An 18,375-nucleotide genomic window follows, 5' to 3' on the forward strand; every position below is an offset into this window, starting at 1 on the left:
AGGAATCGATAGAGACATCGATTCTTAGGTTCACAATATAATCGTGCACTTCATCATCAGGGAAAGCCCACGCAGTTCAGATATGATATAGCTACTGTTGGATGAAGGTCACTAAATCTACTTATACGTCTTTAAATATTTTCATCCCTTTGGAAACCTGCATATTTGGTTTGCATACGTTATATGTTGAAAATAATTGGTTTACAATGACCCCGGTAACCCCATTCACCACAGTTGAGGAACATAATTGATTATTTAATCGAAATTTAAACGTCAAATTGTGATAATTGATCGAATCGCGAGGAGGTGATTCGTAGCCTGGTTATCAAATACCTATACGTTGGATGACATTCTTTGGCTACTACCTCTCATGTAGTGGACACCCTGCAAAAGGCACGTTCACTCCCAACTCCCGTTATTTGATTCATGTGTCTGTATAAATTATGCAAAGTCTGTGTTGCCTGCAATGTTTTATTCCTTTATTACGTCTCATTTCATACTAGTTGTCTTGTTCTGTGTTGTTTGCCTACATGCAAATCACCATGAATTGTGACCAATCTCACGAAATATAGGAAGCTAAGCAGCCTTAAGTCAGCTTAGTATGTGTACATGAGACTGGGAATGCCTCGTGTTGTAAACCTGTTCGGCTATCATATGACCCGGAAATGATGGTGTAATACGACTCTTGCATTTATCTGTGCAGAGTTTTGAGTGTTGCCCCATCACATGCATGGCTTTCCCCAGCCTACTCCGGTTTCCCCTCGCATGCCAAACACCTATCGAACCGGTATTGGCCAAACTTCCATGTGCAGAATGGCCATCTTGAAATGAGTCTTGAGTCTCGGTGAGGATTTACTGGGCAAACGAAAGATATTCTTCTCTTCGCCCATTGTTTGTACTGCCCGTCTCATCCTGTTCATTCTCCTACCCAGTTGCATTAATAAAAACAAATATTGCATGCTGATTGCGCGCAGTGGCAGTACTGATGCATTGCGCAGTGCGAGTTGCAATGGGCAGCACACTCCGCGGGAGTCCGGCTGGCGTGGGGCGATCAAGCAGCGGCACCATGACCGTGTCGGTGACGGAGGGGCAACTCGCCGTGTTGCAGTGTGGCTCCGACTCCACCGAGCCTCTCAGATACCTCTACTGGTACAAGGTATGGGGAGGCATTGATCCCAGCGTGGCGAGACATTTATCACTCATCTATAAGGTTCTTATATTACTCAGCAACTCAAAGCACTCGTCTCTTGAAAACTGCTTTTTGTTTTTAGTTTGTTGTCCTTCCCCCACTCCTCCGATTAGCACGGTTGGCTAAGTACAGTATGAAATAAGTTCAACATACATACCTTACACCGCATCCCATCTTAAACATTCTAAGGAGACCCCGAGTGGTAGCTGTTTCTGCGTGGTACAATGTAGGGGGCGATAATGTGTATCCCTGTTTAGTCATTTATTGTTGATTATTTTTCAAATTTGGCAAATCTGTACCCAATGTGCAGCAAATGGCATACGCAGTTTATGGTTCGGATGTATGTATGTTGAACTTCGTTCACACACAAACTGGATAACAAACAGCAGTTAGAAATAAATTAGTTTTCAGTTTAAGTGTATACACCCCAGGCATTAACCCAAGCGGCCTGCTGGATTCGAACCTCTGCAAACAAGCGATGAATGTGCTGACGCCAGTCAATGGCACCCGCCCAGGGGGTCTAATGTTTAAGCCGACAATTTTTGGCACATAGAAGGTCACGGTGGTGATGGAAATCGTGAATTTGAATAAAGACGTGTGAAATGTGAGTTAGCTGTGCAAACACCTCAGATTGTGGGCGCTTCCGTTATTTCCTTTCAAAAATGCGATATGCAGCAGATGGGTGCCAGAGGAGGGTTACCCGTTCCATATTCTGTGACATTTTATAAATTACATTTGTCGTGAAATTGACAAAAAAAATTACTGCGTATATATCGTAGCCTTAATAATGATCAACCGATATGATGCTGATTTCGTGTTCCTTTCATAGGGAAGGGCGCCGCCTCAGAAAACGCTAGTTGCCTTCCTGAACAGCGAGACGCACGCGAACGGCACGGGCCATGGTGAACCGGGCCAGAGGGCCTCCATCCGGGGCCGCTCCACGCTGCATCTCGGCCGGGCAAGACGATCCGACTCGGGCACGTACCGCTGTGAAGCCCTGCCCGTGCGCTCACGAAAAGTGTTTCCTCACGAGGTGCAGCTCATCGTCACAGGTGCGGCATGTTGCGCAGACATCATCCAGTGATGTTCCTGCAGAGTAAGCCAGGTTATTGGCTCACGCAATTATTACAATTGGCTAACACACTTATCTGGCTCAGCCACTTCAACGATGCGAGTTCAACCCCGATGCATCTTGGAGAGCTGAGAAAAGTTCAAAATAACTCACAGACAAACACCTTGTGAAATACCCAACGCAGAAGAGTGCTGGGATTGATCTTCCACGAAGCTCATGTTCCACCCTAAAACACATCCACACAACAAATGACATTTGCAGATACCTGATGCACAAATGGAAACACTAAATATATCCAGTGTGCGTCTGTGGTCATCCAGAACAGACCATACAACACAAAACGATGCAATGCCCGATCCACAAATACGAAGGAGACATCACAGCGATACACTCCGCTGCTCCTGACCCAGTTGTCTGGCTAGACCACCTGAATGTGAAACTGTAATTGTTGCTCTGCATCTACATCAGCCATAACGAAGAAAATGAATTATGATACAGTCGAACACACAAGCACAAGTAATATATAATAGGTGCAGTTTCAGACATTGGCCGTTCTTCATTGCAGTATTAATACTACTAACGCACAGTACTGGCTTCAATAATTAGCAGCTACTCCCTCATTTTGATTCAAGGACTCTTTGCCCGCACACGTTCATAATGTGCCCAAACAGATTAATAAACGATAAACACGGACGACATTTGTTTTCTTTTCACCCCCATGCTGCGTAGGCGAACAACAAATATATTGCTTTAACTTAATTTGCATACGTTTTGTGTTGTGTTTTTATCTCTGCTACCCCTATCACCCCACATTTGTGACAGCTGACCGGAACAGAAGTGTTCATCATATACCCTGTGTACGTCCAGTTTGTTCGTCTTGTCGGTTGCAATTTGGCGTTCGTGAATTTGTTTTTTTTTCTCCTCAGAGAGGAGAATTGTTGTTGCAAGCGCAGTTAACGACAAGACACACACACCAATTACATCAGTCAGCTCTTTTGTGACACCAGGTAAAACATCGATGATTTAAATTCCAAACAGTTTTGTTTTTCTCCATTAAAATTACATGCCCCTTTTCTGTACATATTTGTTTTTATATTTCAGAATGTCTGGGCATTAGTTTTATTGTTTTTGATGACCGAAATCTTAAAGTTATTTGACAAATTCACATTTAAATAGACCTGAAAAATTGCACCAGCAGAGAATTTGAAACCTCCATATATTTTATTATGAAAATTATTATTTACAGGATATAAAAACTATACACGGACAGTTGTTAGTGGCATGCATAAATTGCACATACATATCAATTGCTGAATTAATTTAGGATTTTCATTTGCTGTCTGTTCTCACTATGTGCTTATGCTAATGTAAATACTAGAATGTTCATGTTGCTCCAGTCAACACTGTTTATTGGAAAAAAATTAATGTCACATTGTTTTGCTCGCAATTACAGAACAAACAAGTTCAACAACGATAAAGGGCAACAACGTTACAGACTTGCGCAGGGAATTTCACAAAGACCTACTCAGAAGTAAGACCACACGTCAAAATCTTAATGAATGCCAGATGTAAAGAAAAACAGTTTACACTCATATTTCAGTATTTTAGACATTTGTCCGACATACAGAATTTTGATCTGCACACTGTAGCAAAATGTAAGAATATGCATGAGAAAAGAATCTCTATTACAATGACGTGGGCCACATTTCCACAACCACTGAGAAGTGAGCTGGACTGATCCGTGCACTGGGCAAAGTGAACTCATCTCAGATTTTCATGGTCGCCTGACTGAATCAAGCCCGCACCAAACCAGCCTGCATGTCGCTTGCTTATGCGAGCTGCGTGGCCTTTTTGTGTGAGTGAGACACTTGCTTAGGTGCGGGGGCCATGCTCGAAAACGGTCGTGACATCACAAACCAAAGCACCACCACTCCACCCAACTTGGGATGGCATAACCTTAACCAAGTGTATGCTCAGGCTTGTTACAAAATTAATCGTCACTTCCTCCCAACCTCGGATAAGTTTATGTCCACAGAGCCTTGCAGCTCTGCTGGGACAATAAATCAGCGTGGTTAGACCTTTCTTGGAATCGCCCAGTATGGCTTAGAGCTGCTTCCCAATGGTTGTGGAAACGTAGCATTCGGTTATTTCTGATCACATTACCTCACGTATAAATGTCCACATCGTGAATTTCATACAAATACATAAATCGCGTAGTCTCGTGTTGCGCTCTAATTTTTGCATCGTATATTTTATGTTTCAGATTTGTTTCCAGACGGCACCATAAAATCTGAAGACATTTTGTTGGTGGTTATAGTAGTCCTCATGTTGTTGGCATCATTTCTCCTTGTTGTCGTCATCCTTAAAATTGTAAGTATTGAATGTAATGCTGATTATATTTTTTACAGGATGACCTAGACAATGGCACATTGTGTGCACAGCTAACAAAAACAGGATTATGCAAGCAGATTAAACTTTATTTTGCTACGATAAAAAGCGATGCAAATAACACACCGACAATTCAAATCTTGCAACGTTTGAATCAAGGATGTTACCATGTAATAGATATATGTAATGTCAGTGATATGCGTATTTACTGTTATTTTCAATTGTATTTTGTTAGCTGTGCAAGAAGACAAAGACACAGGAAGAAGGACGGACACATACAAATAAAGATGAGAAAAACCCATGCCTTGCAACGTAGTACATTTCCTCATTCCAGCATCAATCACATGGCTTGTGAAAAACCCCCAAGTTGCTTTACATATATTTACGATGTCACGTTAAATATAAATATATATCAAAGCTGTATGATTTTTTAACACAGACGCATCACTAATTATTTTTTACACTAACGTATGTATCATATGCTGTACAGTATACAGGGATATTGTTTTTAAATAAAGTTTTATTAAAACCGTATCTCGCCGGACTCGGCCTCTCTTTCATTCATCTTGCTAGCCGGCGTTTTACTACACTTCAAATACGCGTAGAAACTTGACGGCAATTCGGTGTGAACTAAATGTTTACATTTTTTGGGAGCACTGTATACATTATATCAAACAAAGTGAATAGAATTGTGGATTTTGTAATTGATTGAATTTGTATTGTTCTTCATTCAATTGCGTCGTCATCATCATGCATAACATATCCACTACTCTTCTTGGTTCTTTCGGTAAAGTCACGTAGAATGGAAATAATAAAATAATAAAAATAAAACATAATAAAATAATTCTCACGACGTTTCGGCCACAACGCAAGCAGCCGTCCTCAGGTGAAGAACAGTCTGTCGACAGACCTGTTCTACCGAAAGAACCAAGAAGATGAATCCCTGCAGTCACGAAAGCTTCAAATCGAAAAATATCCACTACTATATGAAGTCATTCCTCCATAATCTGTTGTCATATCAATCTTGATTTTAAGTTTTCGTGACTGCAGGAATTCATACTCTTTTGTTCTTTCGGCAAAGTCACGTAGGTAGAAAAATAATAGAGCACGACGTTTCGATCGCAACACAAGCGATCGTCATCAGGTGGGACAAACACAGCAAGAAAAAACTGCTGAAGTTTTTTCTACTGAAGTTTTTTCTTGACGGTTGTCATATCTCATTGTCTTGCGATGGAACCATCCATCTGGCTCTTGCAAATGGGATTATCTCTTTGGTATCTATACAAACGGGGTGGGTTCCTTTCTTTGGCTGCCCACTCCATAGTTGGTCTCGACCACCAGCTAGAATTCGTTCTAGCTCCTCAACGTATGTGCAATTATATGGCAAGATGATGAAGAAGCTCATGCCCTTAGAAGAGTACACAACCAGCATTGATAAGTTCCTAGATCAAACTGCATGCAGCACCACAATATTAATAGTCTCAGCTTATTCAATGATTGCGTAAAAAAAGAATTCAGCTGCCAAATATGTACCTGGCATACATTTGTAAACCGCAGCACAGTCATAACGTTCGGCTGTCAAGTACGAAGTGTGCGTTTTACGTAAAATACCGGACTTCAACCACATGTTTACAGTACAAGTGAAGAGGAGACTTGAGATGGTCTAAGCAGGATCTTTATTCTCAAGGCAACTCACACCGTACTTCCACTCACCATCGAAAACCAACCTCGATCCCTCCAAATCGTCTCTCTAAAATGGTCCATCTCCCGCCCTTTGTTAACACATTCCCTTAAATCTTGACTTAAAGCTTTCGTGACTGCAGACATTCATATTCTTTGAGTCTTTTGGTAAAACGTGGATTTACTGAAAGACCCAAAGAATACTCATTCCCTTCTCGGGCTTACCGTTCTACTGCTAATCCTCCTGGGGGCCAATACAATCGGAGTGTCCTCCACTCAATAATCGGAATGGGTGGCGTACACGACAGCGCCCCGGTGACACATAACCCGCGCTCCCGTGACCCTTAACCCGTCGTTGTGTGGTGTTTGTGTGTGAGGATGTCCCGAACATCCTCTAAACAGAGTATGCAATCTACTTGTGACGTAGAATCTTTTTTTTTAAGTATTCTGGGCGAAAACACGTGAAGTCACTCTCTGGGTAATTCCGCCTTGAAAGAAATGCGGAAGAACCGTCTTTTGCTCTGCACGTGCTGTACATGACAAACCATGCCAGATGCCGAGAGAGCCTACGGGTCAATGTTTTTTTTTCTCAGTGTCCCTACCGATGCAATGAAATTCTTTTTGAGATTAACTTTTTTCACGTGGCTTAGCTCCTCTCTGACACCATCAGGAGAGCTGCTGTAATCAACTGATCATATTATTGGGCACGGTTGACCACCCATGTTAACAACAACAATCGTAAACATCGACGTGGCATTCCCCTTTTCACATTTCTGGGTCTGAAGGGGAACATGACAGGAGATAAAGGCCAATTTGGCTCAACATCGAATTCAAAGTTGCTGCATTAGGTTGTGGGGGCTTGGTTGAACATAAGTTAACCATATCGGTCAGTGTGGGTTGGTGGGATACGTGATTATTATAGTTTTCTCCAGAGTAATTTATATTTCGATTTAAAGCTTTCGTGACTGCAGGGATTCATCTTCTTGGTTCTTTCGGTAAAGTCACGTAGAAGGGAAATAATAAAAATAAAACATAATAAAATAATTCTCACGACGTTTCGGCCACGACGCAAGCAGCCGTCCTCAGGTTATTTTTATTATTCCCTTCTACGTGACTTTACCGAAATAACCAAGAAGATGAATCCCTGCAGTCACGAAAGCTTTAAATCGAAATTTAACCGCCACTACGGGGTGGGATTCCACGAAACTTTAAGATCCTTCAACAAACTCCGGGATAAGAAGGCTCAGCTAATCGAGTCTCTCACCTTTCTGAAGAGATGCCGCGACTCTACGGCGCTCTTCCCCCTCCAACCCAGCTTAAATATACGCTCCAAGCCTGGGGTGTTTCATTCAGACGCTGTCTTCCCGACAGACCTGTTCTTCACCTGAGGACGGCTGCTTGCGTTGTGGCCGAAACGTCGTGAGAATTATTTTATTATGTTTTATTTTTATTATTTTATTATTTCCCTTCTACGTGACTTTACCGAAAGAACCAAGAAAAAGTAAATTATATGTTCATCAAAAATGTGATATATTGCATTAACTTGCAGAGGTGTGGACTCGAGTCATGTGACTTGGACTCGAGTCAGACTCGAGTCATGAATTTGATGACTTGCGACTCGACTTGGACTTGCATAACAATGACTTTGTCCCACCTCTGAGATGTGGACTCGAGTCATGTGACTTGGACTCGAGTCAGACTCGAGTCATGAATTTGATGACTTGCAACTCGACTTGGACTTGCATAACAATGACTTTGTCCCACCTCTGTTAACTTGGCTGTCAAAACACACCTGTAACAATTGTGTATTGACTCACAATTCAGGAATATAGATGTTTTTGTTAGAACTGTTTATTGTAAAAAAATATATACTACTATTCTGTCATAGGAATACAAAATGGCAACAAAAATTACTTTACACAATAAGTATAATCACGTAGGTTTGGGCTGTATAGACACGTGGTAGCCCAGAGCTCGATTGCCACCCAGTGGCCACACATTGAATAAATTCACAGCATCTAAATTTTGACTTACAACTTTCGTGACTGCAGAAATTAATATTCTATGGTTATTTCGGTAAAGTCAAGCAGATAGAAGGAATAATAGTAAGAATTGAGTGATTTAAAATAACACGACGTGTCGATCGCAATACAAGCGGTCGTCATCAGGAACTGATATAATCGGCAGATCCTGATGACGACCGCTTGTGTTGCGATCGAAACGTCGTGATATTTTTAATCACTTTGTTTATTTTTTATTTTTTATATCTACGTGACTTTACCAAAAGAACTATAGAATATTCACGGCATCGATACGGCTAAACTTTTATCTGCAAATGTGTCCAATCTTTAGGGCCGTTTGTAGTAGCGGTGCAGGCCCGTTGCAAATCCCACATCTGACACCGTGACGTCGAAGCGCGGGGCTCCCCAAAGCGCGGGGCCTTGGGCGGTCGCCCCGATTCGCCGAACCTAGGGACGGCTCTGCCAATCGTTAACGTCTTTAAATACACTCTGTTGGAGCAAATCGATCTGAAGAGTCTAAAGATTGATAAGCTGTGATTATTGTCATGTGAAGAGGCGAACTAAGGTCTGTTTATTGTATTACAGTGCAGTACAATATTCAGATTAGGGTTCATGGAATTCGCCACATCTCAGAAGATAAGCGGATTTGAGTCTAGTTAGGGTTTGAATGGGTGACCATCATTCATAACAGGTGTTATCGAATGCGAGCCATGTTATGGACAGCATGTATTATAAATAAAAATAAGAATAAACATAATTACAGTATAACAATGGACATATCGGCTCACCTCGACGTTTCTATATACATATAAAATATGCACCTTAGCTGGACTAATTGGGTGCTAGAGGGAACCATCACACTGATTTTAGTAGCACGAGTTCAGTCACTTCTGCCACTGCGTCGTGAATTGACAGCAGTGACTGAGATGCCTGCTAATGCGTGCCCCAGCTAGAGATCTGTGACTGCGTGAACAATTTGAACGTCCTATTTGGGCCCTCTGTAAAATGATCTCCACCATGGGGCCGTCCATAAATGACGTCACGCACCTGGGGGGGGGGGAGTTTGTTACGATGTGTGACGAGGAGGGGGGGGGGGGAGAAATGTGACGTCACATCAAAATGCACAACTTTAAATAAATATAGACAACACGTTCTACTTAATTAAATATACTTTTTAATACAACATTAGTGCAGCGCCACATTAAATAAGCACTACAATGACAATAGTTTAAAGCGATTTGGAGCATGTTTTATTTTTTTGGGGGGGGGTCAGAGCTTTGTGACGTCATATTTGAGGGGGGTCTGACTTTTTATGACGCCGTGTGACGAAGGGGGGGGGGGGGGTCAAATATCGTCCAATATCGCGTGACGTCATTTATGGACGGCTCCCATATAAAAATTAATCGGCAGACAAAACGCCTCCTTTATGTATCCGTTCCTCCACATCCAAGTTTTGTTTACATTTACCGTCAGCCACACGGAGAGTGACAGTTCGAGGTTCAATCAAGTCCGACTCTACCGATGAGACACTGAAAGTCGAAACCGGTCGGTCCAGAGCGTTGTTCGTGTTGAATGCTGATGACATTACACAGAAGCAGGGCGTATGTGTGGGATGGGATATGTATAAAAAAAAATACGTGGGGGGGGGGGGCAGATATACGAAGGAGTATTATCCGTAGATTTGAAGCTTTCGTGACTGCAAGGATTCATACTTTTAGGTTTTTTCGGTAAAGTCACGTAGGTAAAAATAAACAATAAAAATTAAAATAATAGAAATAATAATTATTATCCGCTTGTGTATTTTGTTGCAGCGCCCATTATAAATGATTGATGATCATTTCATGAAGTTCCATTCACAGTGGAGAGTGGAGCGCTGAGCATTTCTAGAACTCCGATCACGCTCTCCCCGACATCCGGTCTCGCGAGACCAAAGAGGGCGGGGCTCGCGGTGCCCCGAAGTTCTCGCGCGATGTCCGCTCTCGCGAGAGTTCCCTCTTCCTTTGGGCGGCCAGCATGGCGGTGTTCGGACCCGTGGTGCGGATTCACCCCGTGGTGCTCTTCAGCGTCGTGGACAGCTACGAACGGCGCAATGAAGACGCCAAGCGGGTCATCGGCACGCTGCTCGGTGAGGGGAAGCGGCCCGCCGAGGTTGTCGCCACAACGGCGGTGGGGGGTTCGGAGCGGTGGCGCCGTGTTGTGTTTGGTGAACCCTCCCTAGGCCCAAGGCTTTTGAGGCCTAGTTTTGGCCCCGGCCCGGTGGACGCTCGCCGAACTGAGCTGTGGTCGATGAATTACGCGACGGCTTAACAGCGTCAAGGTGTTCAACGTGAACGTCGTCGTGTGTAATGGTGTTGAATGGCTGAGGTAATGGGCGGTGGGAGAAAGGGCGTTCTCCGTTTTCGCCCCTCTCGTCAATCCGCGGCGATCGAGTAGACGTTTCGATCCCCCCCCCTCCCCCTAGAGAAACGAAGAGGTAACAAACTCGCGATTGTAATTGTTTTGATGAAAGCATGTTGCGTCTCTCGTGCAGTCTGTACCGTCTTGCACGTGTTGCACCGTGCTGCAGACGACGATTTTCTGAAGCGGTCCTGGGCCTTCCCCTTGATCGACTCGGCATCGAATGAGTAGTGCGGTGTGGTAAACATCGCCACTTGGGGAGACAAAGGCGGCCCGGCGTAGTGCTGGCCACACACCCCCTCGTGTCGTTCAATGATGCTCGCTTACTGCACTTGAATGCTATACGGGTTTCTTCAATATACAGTAATAGAAGTGCGATTTCCGAATCTACGTCTCAACCACATTCAATCTTTCGTCGTTCACATTTCTATCGCCTTTGTACTGTATCGTGTCTGTCGGCGTGCATTCTAGCACTCTTGACTTACTACTCTTACTGCATAGTTTGTCAAGTTTTGATTGTGCAATAGCTATCTAGCATTACTGCCTTTAAAAATCGATTTCTCGTCTTAAACGTCTGTTTCACGCGTTTGTACTGTGCGTTGTATTGTGTAGTAAGTACTCGTTTAACGCGGTAGATGCGGTCCTGAAAATGTAAGTGAACGTGTGACACCAAAGCGGGCGCGTTATGCGAAAAGTGTTCCCGATCGAAGAACCGCGTTAAAGCGAAAACTCATTGTGGGAACATGCGTTAAGCGAGGGATTGCCTGTGCTTCAGAATCATAAAGCACTTTTTAAATACATCTAAAACCCTACTTTATTAAACTTGCTTTTAATTAGGATTATCTTAATGTGTTGTTTTATGCCTTTGCTAGAAATTTGTTACAATATGAATTTATTTTGCCTACAATTTCAATCTTATTGTTCATGCCTGTAAAGCACTATATATTGCATTTTTTTGCAGGAATTGTGCTGTATGAATAAGTTTGATTGATTGAGTGTCATACTTTATAATGCCTCCCTCTGGAGTACAAACGATAGCGCAGGCATCAAATTTGTAATGTTACAACACCTGAAATGTAAGGCGGTCATGATTGCTTCCTTTGTCGCGGTGTAGGAACGGTGGATAAACAGAATGTGGAAGTGACCAACTGCTTTTCTGTGCCGCACAATGAATCTGAGGATGAGGTAAGTAGAAAGTGCTCGATGAGATGTCCTGTCTGCACGGCATTCAGTTTGACATTTTTCCTTAAACATACTATAGTAAGGTGTAGCTTAAAAAAATATAATTACAGTGAGAGTATTTTTTTTAGCGAAATTCGATTGTTCGCGATTTTTGTTGTATAGCAGTTCGAGTTTCGTGCCTTTTTTTTCCTCATTCAACTATTGGCGATTTGGCAACTTGCACATTGGTGGATTGTGGGCCCCCCGTGTGCGCACCCAGGCCATTGTGTAACACGTAATCGACGCACTCAGGCGAAACTCACGCATCTAGCTGTTGACTCGTTGAGGGCATGCCATAGGGACGCCTAGATGTATCATTAACTTTCAAGTGACCAGGACGTGTTGAGGTAAATTAAAGTTCCACATTTACGTGTTATTATTTCATCCATTATTTTGTTATTATTTGTATTATAGCTGTTTATTATTGTACGATTTAATTATGTGGATGCTATTTGTGTTCAGCACAGGATTAATGTTTTCTCCCATATGTTCAGTCAAACATGAGAACCTTAACCCCCCCCCATTTTCCCATATAACTATAGTATCTACATTAGCAAATTCTACTTTCGCACAGATTTTCAAGAACGAAACCCTTAGGAATGTAGAGTCCTTACTGTGTAGTAACATTTATATATTATGTAGGCTTCATTGCATATGTGGGCTTTGTCAGGGTGTGCATTATGCAATCTTGCATTACATCTATGTCGACTCTGTAGTAAACATTTTTTTAATTTTCATCACAGGTTGCTGTCGACATGGAATTTGCAAAGAATATGTACGAGTTGCACAAGAAGGTTACACCAAATGAACAGATAGTCGGCTGGTAGGTGTCTGCATTTTCGATTATGGCATGCTCAGTTAATGTGTCTTATTCATTTGACAGTCACGCAAATGCTTTGATTTACATGAAATCTGTTACACAGGTATGCCACGGGCTACGACATCACGGAGCATTCCGTACTCATTCATGAGTACTACAGTCGGGAGACCCAGAACCCCATTCATCTTACAATTGATACAACCCTACGTGGAGGGAATATGTCCATCAAGGCCTACGTCAGGTAATCTACATACTTGTACATTAAGACCTATAATACGTGCTTACTTCATCAAGATGCTTATATTGGGGTCTTTGTTTTGTCTGCAGTGCTTCCATGGGTGCCCCTGGCAAAACGATGGGTGTCATGTTTACGCCTCTCTCCGTGAAGTACGAGTACTACGATCCGGAACGGATTGGAGGTGACCTAAAACAGATAATCTACTTATTTTAAAACGCATTGTTTTTACATACTTTAATATATATACGTCAATCTAAAGCTAACCTACCTACAGAAGATAGATGTGTCCATTTTCATTATTTAAGACAGCACGTTTTTGCCCATCCTTGTGGCAGCAGCACAAGTGAAATGCACTGGAAGAGGTCTTTCATCGGAACACACAAATCATATGTATCTTATTGGTTCAGTAGTTGGGAGTGGCACGAAAGCGCAAATGCAATTTGTCCCACTGAATCTGCTTTGAGTGCAAGTTGTTGCTACCCGTCCTTAAAGATCTTTCCGTTCCCTGCTCACATTTACAGTGGAAATAATCCAGAGGACGCGCAGTAACAACAAGCGCACCGTGAGTATGACGTCGGAGCTGACGCAGGTGGGCGCCGCCGCAGCGCAAATCCAGGACATGCTGACCCTTGTTCTGCAGTACGTGGAGGATGTTCTAGTAAGCTCCGCGCTCCACGAGAAACCGCAAAAAACATTCACTATCATGGAAACCCGCAAGTGTTTCAATTGAACAAATGTTTTACATGTAATGCTTGAAACACCACGTTCAAGTTTGTGCGGTTTTTGTTTCCTGTAGTCTGGGAAGGTTGTTCCCGACAACACCGTGGGACGTTTTTTGATGGACCTGGTTAACAAGGTGCCCAAGCTTGCACCGGAGGACTTTGAAGCTATGATCAACAGCAACATTAACGTAAGGATATTTGTCTCGTGCTATTAACATTTCAGTGACAGAATACATGGATCTAAACGAAGTTGCCAGTGATTTCAATTAAAATATCCTGGATTTCTCGAGGATAAAGATTCTCATTTTGATATATTAAGCAATCGCATGCTGTATTGGAAGAGCCACTAGAGGGCAGTCCTGCCTTACAATGTCAAACATTTGGCAGTTAATTTGTCTGGCGTAAAGCAGTTATTTTCCCTTTCCATCCCTGCTAAAACTAGAAAAAAACTGCTGATGAAATGCTTTTCGAGGATGAGTTTAACACGTGGTTAAAGTGACTTTCCATGCTTGAAGAATAGTGCTTGTTTTATTGACTTAACGACTATCTATCCATTTGTGTGCCGAGTTGTCAATGTACTTGATAGTAGTGATTGCTGGACATAATGTTGATTTGTGCATCTGCCGTCCCCACAAGACTGATGATGGAACAAGGCTTTTTGTTTTTGTATCAGTATCGTTAATGAGATGTTGAAGTGCCATCTCCTCACAAACTGTTCTTGCTTGTATTTCAGGACCTGCTGATGGTGACATACCTTTCAAACCTGACTAAGGCACAGCTGGCTCTCAATGAGAAACTGGTGGCCTTAGCCTAGGTACATGAGTTGTCTCCTGGCGCGCACCCCCTGATACATACTCTGGTGGAGCTCACATTTATGCAGAGGATTCCGAAAACCGTATCTGCTACACGTGCACCTTTACTGTTTGACAAACATCTTGAGTTGCAGTGAAGTTTGTAAGGTTGTTTGTGGAATTTTACCTGTCAAATTGCATCACATTTATGTGGCTGTATTATCTATTTTGTAAACATCTGTAACATGGTTGTACCCAAGTAATATTGCCTGAATAAATTACAAGAAAAGGTACCTGTGTGGTTACTAATTTGATTGCAACTGGAAAACATTAATCTTTACATCAAGTCTCTATCACGCTGACATTTACATTTCATTTCAATTATGATTTCTTATTTAAAACTTGTCCAAGGTTTGGTTTTATTGTACAAGCATACAACGGTTTTCCTGCTGTAAGAAGTTACTCCTGCTTTAAATCTACTTGCAAGTTCCATCCCTGGGGAACTTGCTCACATCATTTTAGGAATGTACATTTTTCATACCTGAACTCTGTTTGGACCAAGTCCAAGCAATGAGTCTATGTATGGCTATTGATTGAGCCAGTCATACAATTCCCCAGATGTGCTGAGCTAAATTTGCACCAACATTTCTCGTTTATATGGGGGAGAGATGTTGGGGAGGGGTGGCTGTGTTTAGTTCTAACCAGCGACTCATTGCTGCCATACCCTGGGGGGAAAAGTCTGAAATGCCTCGTGGCCATTTCTACAACATCTGTTGTAAAAAAAAAAAAATCGGGGGGGACAAGGCCTGCTTGAAAGAAAAACATGTAAATAGTGTTAAGGAATTTTTTAAAATTTGTGTAACCTTGTCTTGTCAGTTTTGCCATGCTCTAATATAAGCTTACTTTTTTCTCACTTTGGGGGGGGGGGGAAGTGAATCTGAAAAATCCCATGGGACACTAGGCTTTGTTTTAATGTTTTAAATCTAATTGTTCGTCGACTTGTGTCTGGAAACGCCGAAGCGCATTGCCCAATACCTGTCCGTCAAAGAGAGCGTTGTAATTCTTCATCACATTTTCCGCCACAAAAAAGGCCGGTGCAACCTGCGCAAAAAAAGTATAGGTTGGCTCGTGCCACGCCATCCCTCGGCGAATCGGGCTGGCTGCACACGTATTAGTCCCGGCCGTTACAATAGGGCCAGTATTTCTGTGCAGCTTCTCCACCCGAGGGATTGGTGGGTAGCCAGCCCACACATATGTGCACTCAATCGCGAGAGGCAGATGAGGTGCTTGGCGGTAGCCAGCCGGCGGTCGTCTGCCCACTCCAGTCGCCCAGACAGCACGAAGGGAAAAGGAATTTGGCAGGAAATGAGTGCACCACTTTTTTTTTGGGGCTCGTTCCCTCCGTTGTACCCCTCAACCACCCCCACCCACCCATCCAACCAGCCTTCCACCACTCACTCTTAGGCTGTCTGTTCTCGTTTTATTTCAAACAGATGGGACTGCATCTCAACCCTTCTCTGCAACGGCAGCGGCGCTTGCCGTTAGCTGCGAAGGAGTAAGTGGGCAAAACACCAGACGTGCAAGGAAAGTTTAGCAGTTTAGTTTGCCAAGTGTCCTTAATGCACATATTGTACTCTGTGTTTTGGGCGATTTGGACAGAAATGCATTAAATGTGTCGGGTTTGAGAAGCAATGCGATTTTCTTCATAGCTTTTGTCATTTTTTCTACACATTGCCAAGCATTTGATGTGTCCCCACCAATTGTGAGCACCTGTCGTTTCTCCATTCAAATGCGCAGGAAATTAAATACACTTTTCTCTTTAAGGAAGCCTTTTCTCTAACAATACTGATGTTAATATAGGAAGAATATCGTCTAAGGTGGTAACAGTTATTGGTCGTGCAAATTAAAAACTTTGATAACCACATGTAAAAAATGTATAGTTACGTATGCGTCGATGGGAATACTTGACTGGGATTTTTTATACAGGTTGTTTGAAAAAGATGGACCCGATTTGAAATCGCTATATCTCTGCAACCACGAACCGCCCATGAATGAAACTCTTACCACTTGAAAGGGTGGGACATAGAGTTTCAAATGATTACTGCTAGATGCCTCTCCCAGTGCAGAAACAGCCCCTAGCCTCAGTCATTCGCAAGCCACACTGCCTCAACGTTGGATAGGTCGCACGTGACCCCAAGACTTGGCGCTACACTATTGGCCCCCAAGATCCCCAGACATCACACCCTGCGATTTTTTTTTGTGGGGATACGTCAAAGACCGTCGTGTTTTTGTGCCACCTTTAGCGACTAATCTGGATGACCTCAAAAACAGAATCACGGCAGCGGTGACTTCAGTGGAAGAAGACACTGAGGGGTGTTTGGGACGAATTCAACTATCGTCTCGATGTCCGTACAGCAGGTGGAGGGCACATAGAGCATTTATAAAAAAATTTGTAAAACTTGATAACTCATTAAACCGTTTGTAACTTTTTGTGTAATTGTAACTTTTCGAGTAATTGAAATATGTTGCCATCGTGAAATATACTGCTTTGAAATTGGGTCAATCTTTTTGGAACACCCTGTATACTCACTTGGTAAAGTTTGCATTATTACTTAGTGTGGAGTCACATTATCTGAGGCTATTACAAGGCTTGTCTGGTGGTAGACTTGCACAATTCACGCACATGAAATTTCCACCATTGGCTTAAGAGCCACCCAGGGAGATGACACAGCCTCAAAAATCGTTTGAGCAATGGGACACTGATTACAAACAAGATGAGCTCTTACCACTGACATCGTGTGTTAAACTGTCAAAAGTTTAATATTGTTTTCCTAAATATACTTCTTGAGAGTGCAATTAATGTTACATTAGTCAACAAATTGATGAGCTTATGACATTGTAGAGAAAATTTATTCAAAACACGTTGGGATGAAATGGCATACGAAGAAATGTCACAATGACCTAAGGTTAGGCTGATCACCAAGTCCCATCTTTTATCCGAACACTGATCATTATTCATAGTGATGATGGAAGTGTGCAGAGAATTAATGCATATCATTTTAAACCATCATTCTTCGTCGCGTTTTAATTTAAATGTCACTCCGCCAGGAGCTTGCTCCGAGTGCATCTGTTCTTTTTGTCCCCCTAGAAGGGTAATTATTGCTTTAAATTCACAAATAAAATAAAAAGATTTGTTCGTTAATTTGGTTAGTTATCACAACCCATTGGGCTATTTAAACACTTCGATTCCATTGTCTTAATATATTTGTTTTGTATCCTTTGTAGATTTTTTTGGTAACTAAGTGTAAAAAAAACACATTTCTGCCATAAACCTTTTTTCGGGCATAACCTATCATATACATAGTTGTCTCTTGCACCTTATGTGATGTCGGAAATTAAACTCGTGGTCATGCACACCACTTTCAAGTGGGGATTTCAGCCAGGTCTGTTTGGGTCAAGGACCCGGAATATATTTCCACACACGGCACACCACATCCAGTATACCGCTCACATGTGGCTGAGACTATCCAGACACGTTCCTCCAGTCGACCAGCGACCCAGAAAATATTCAGCGAGAAATTAAGCCCCCCAATGCACGGGCGAGGAGTTGAATACTCCCGTATGCAAGTTCTTCGCTAATTTTCTGACAGCTCAAATACATGTTATTTAAAGCTGACATTTTCGAGCGCAATGGGGAACACCTTGACATAGCCTTTATACTTTCCCTCCCCAATAACATTTAAATAGCGCAATCGTGACTTTTACAGTCTGCAGGAAATTGTGTAATTTTTTAAGTGATACCAAAACGATTCATGGCTGCATTTGCATCATCTGCA

The 18,375-nt window shown here is 42.6% G+C and overlaps 1 protein-coding gene across 1 annotated transcript; it reads left to right on the top strand.

Moving 5' to 3' along the window:
- Positions 1 to 10,321: 10,321 nt before the first annotated feature.
- On the top strand, positions 10,322 to 14,830 carry EIF3F (eukaryotic translation initiation factor 3 subunit F). The gene is made up of 8 exons (XM_078857171.1): positions 10,322 to 10,475; positions 11,862 to 11,932; positions 12,712 to 12,791; positions 12,892 to 13,029; positions 13,116 to 13,207; positions 13,548 to 13,684; positions 13,823 to 13,936; positions 14,482 to 14,830. Exons 1-8 carry the CDS (start codon positions 10,364 to 10,366, stop codon positions 14,560 to 14,562), a joined length of 825 nt encoding a protein of 274 aa, XP_078713297.1. The 5' UTR covers positions 10,322 to 10,363; the 3' UTR covers positions 14,563 to 14,830.
- The last annotated feature ends 3,545 nt before the right edge of the window (positions 14,831 to 18,375 follow it).

Source organism: Lampetra fluviatilis, chromosome 5, assembly GCF_964198595.1.
Source record: "Lampetra fluviatilis chromosome 5, kcLamFluv1.1, whole genome shotgun sequence".
NCBI lineage: Eukaryota > Metazoa > Chordata > Hyperoartia > Petromyzontiformes > Petromyzontidae > Lampetra > Lampetra fluviatilis.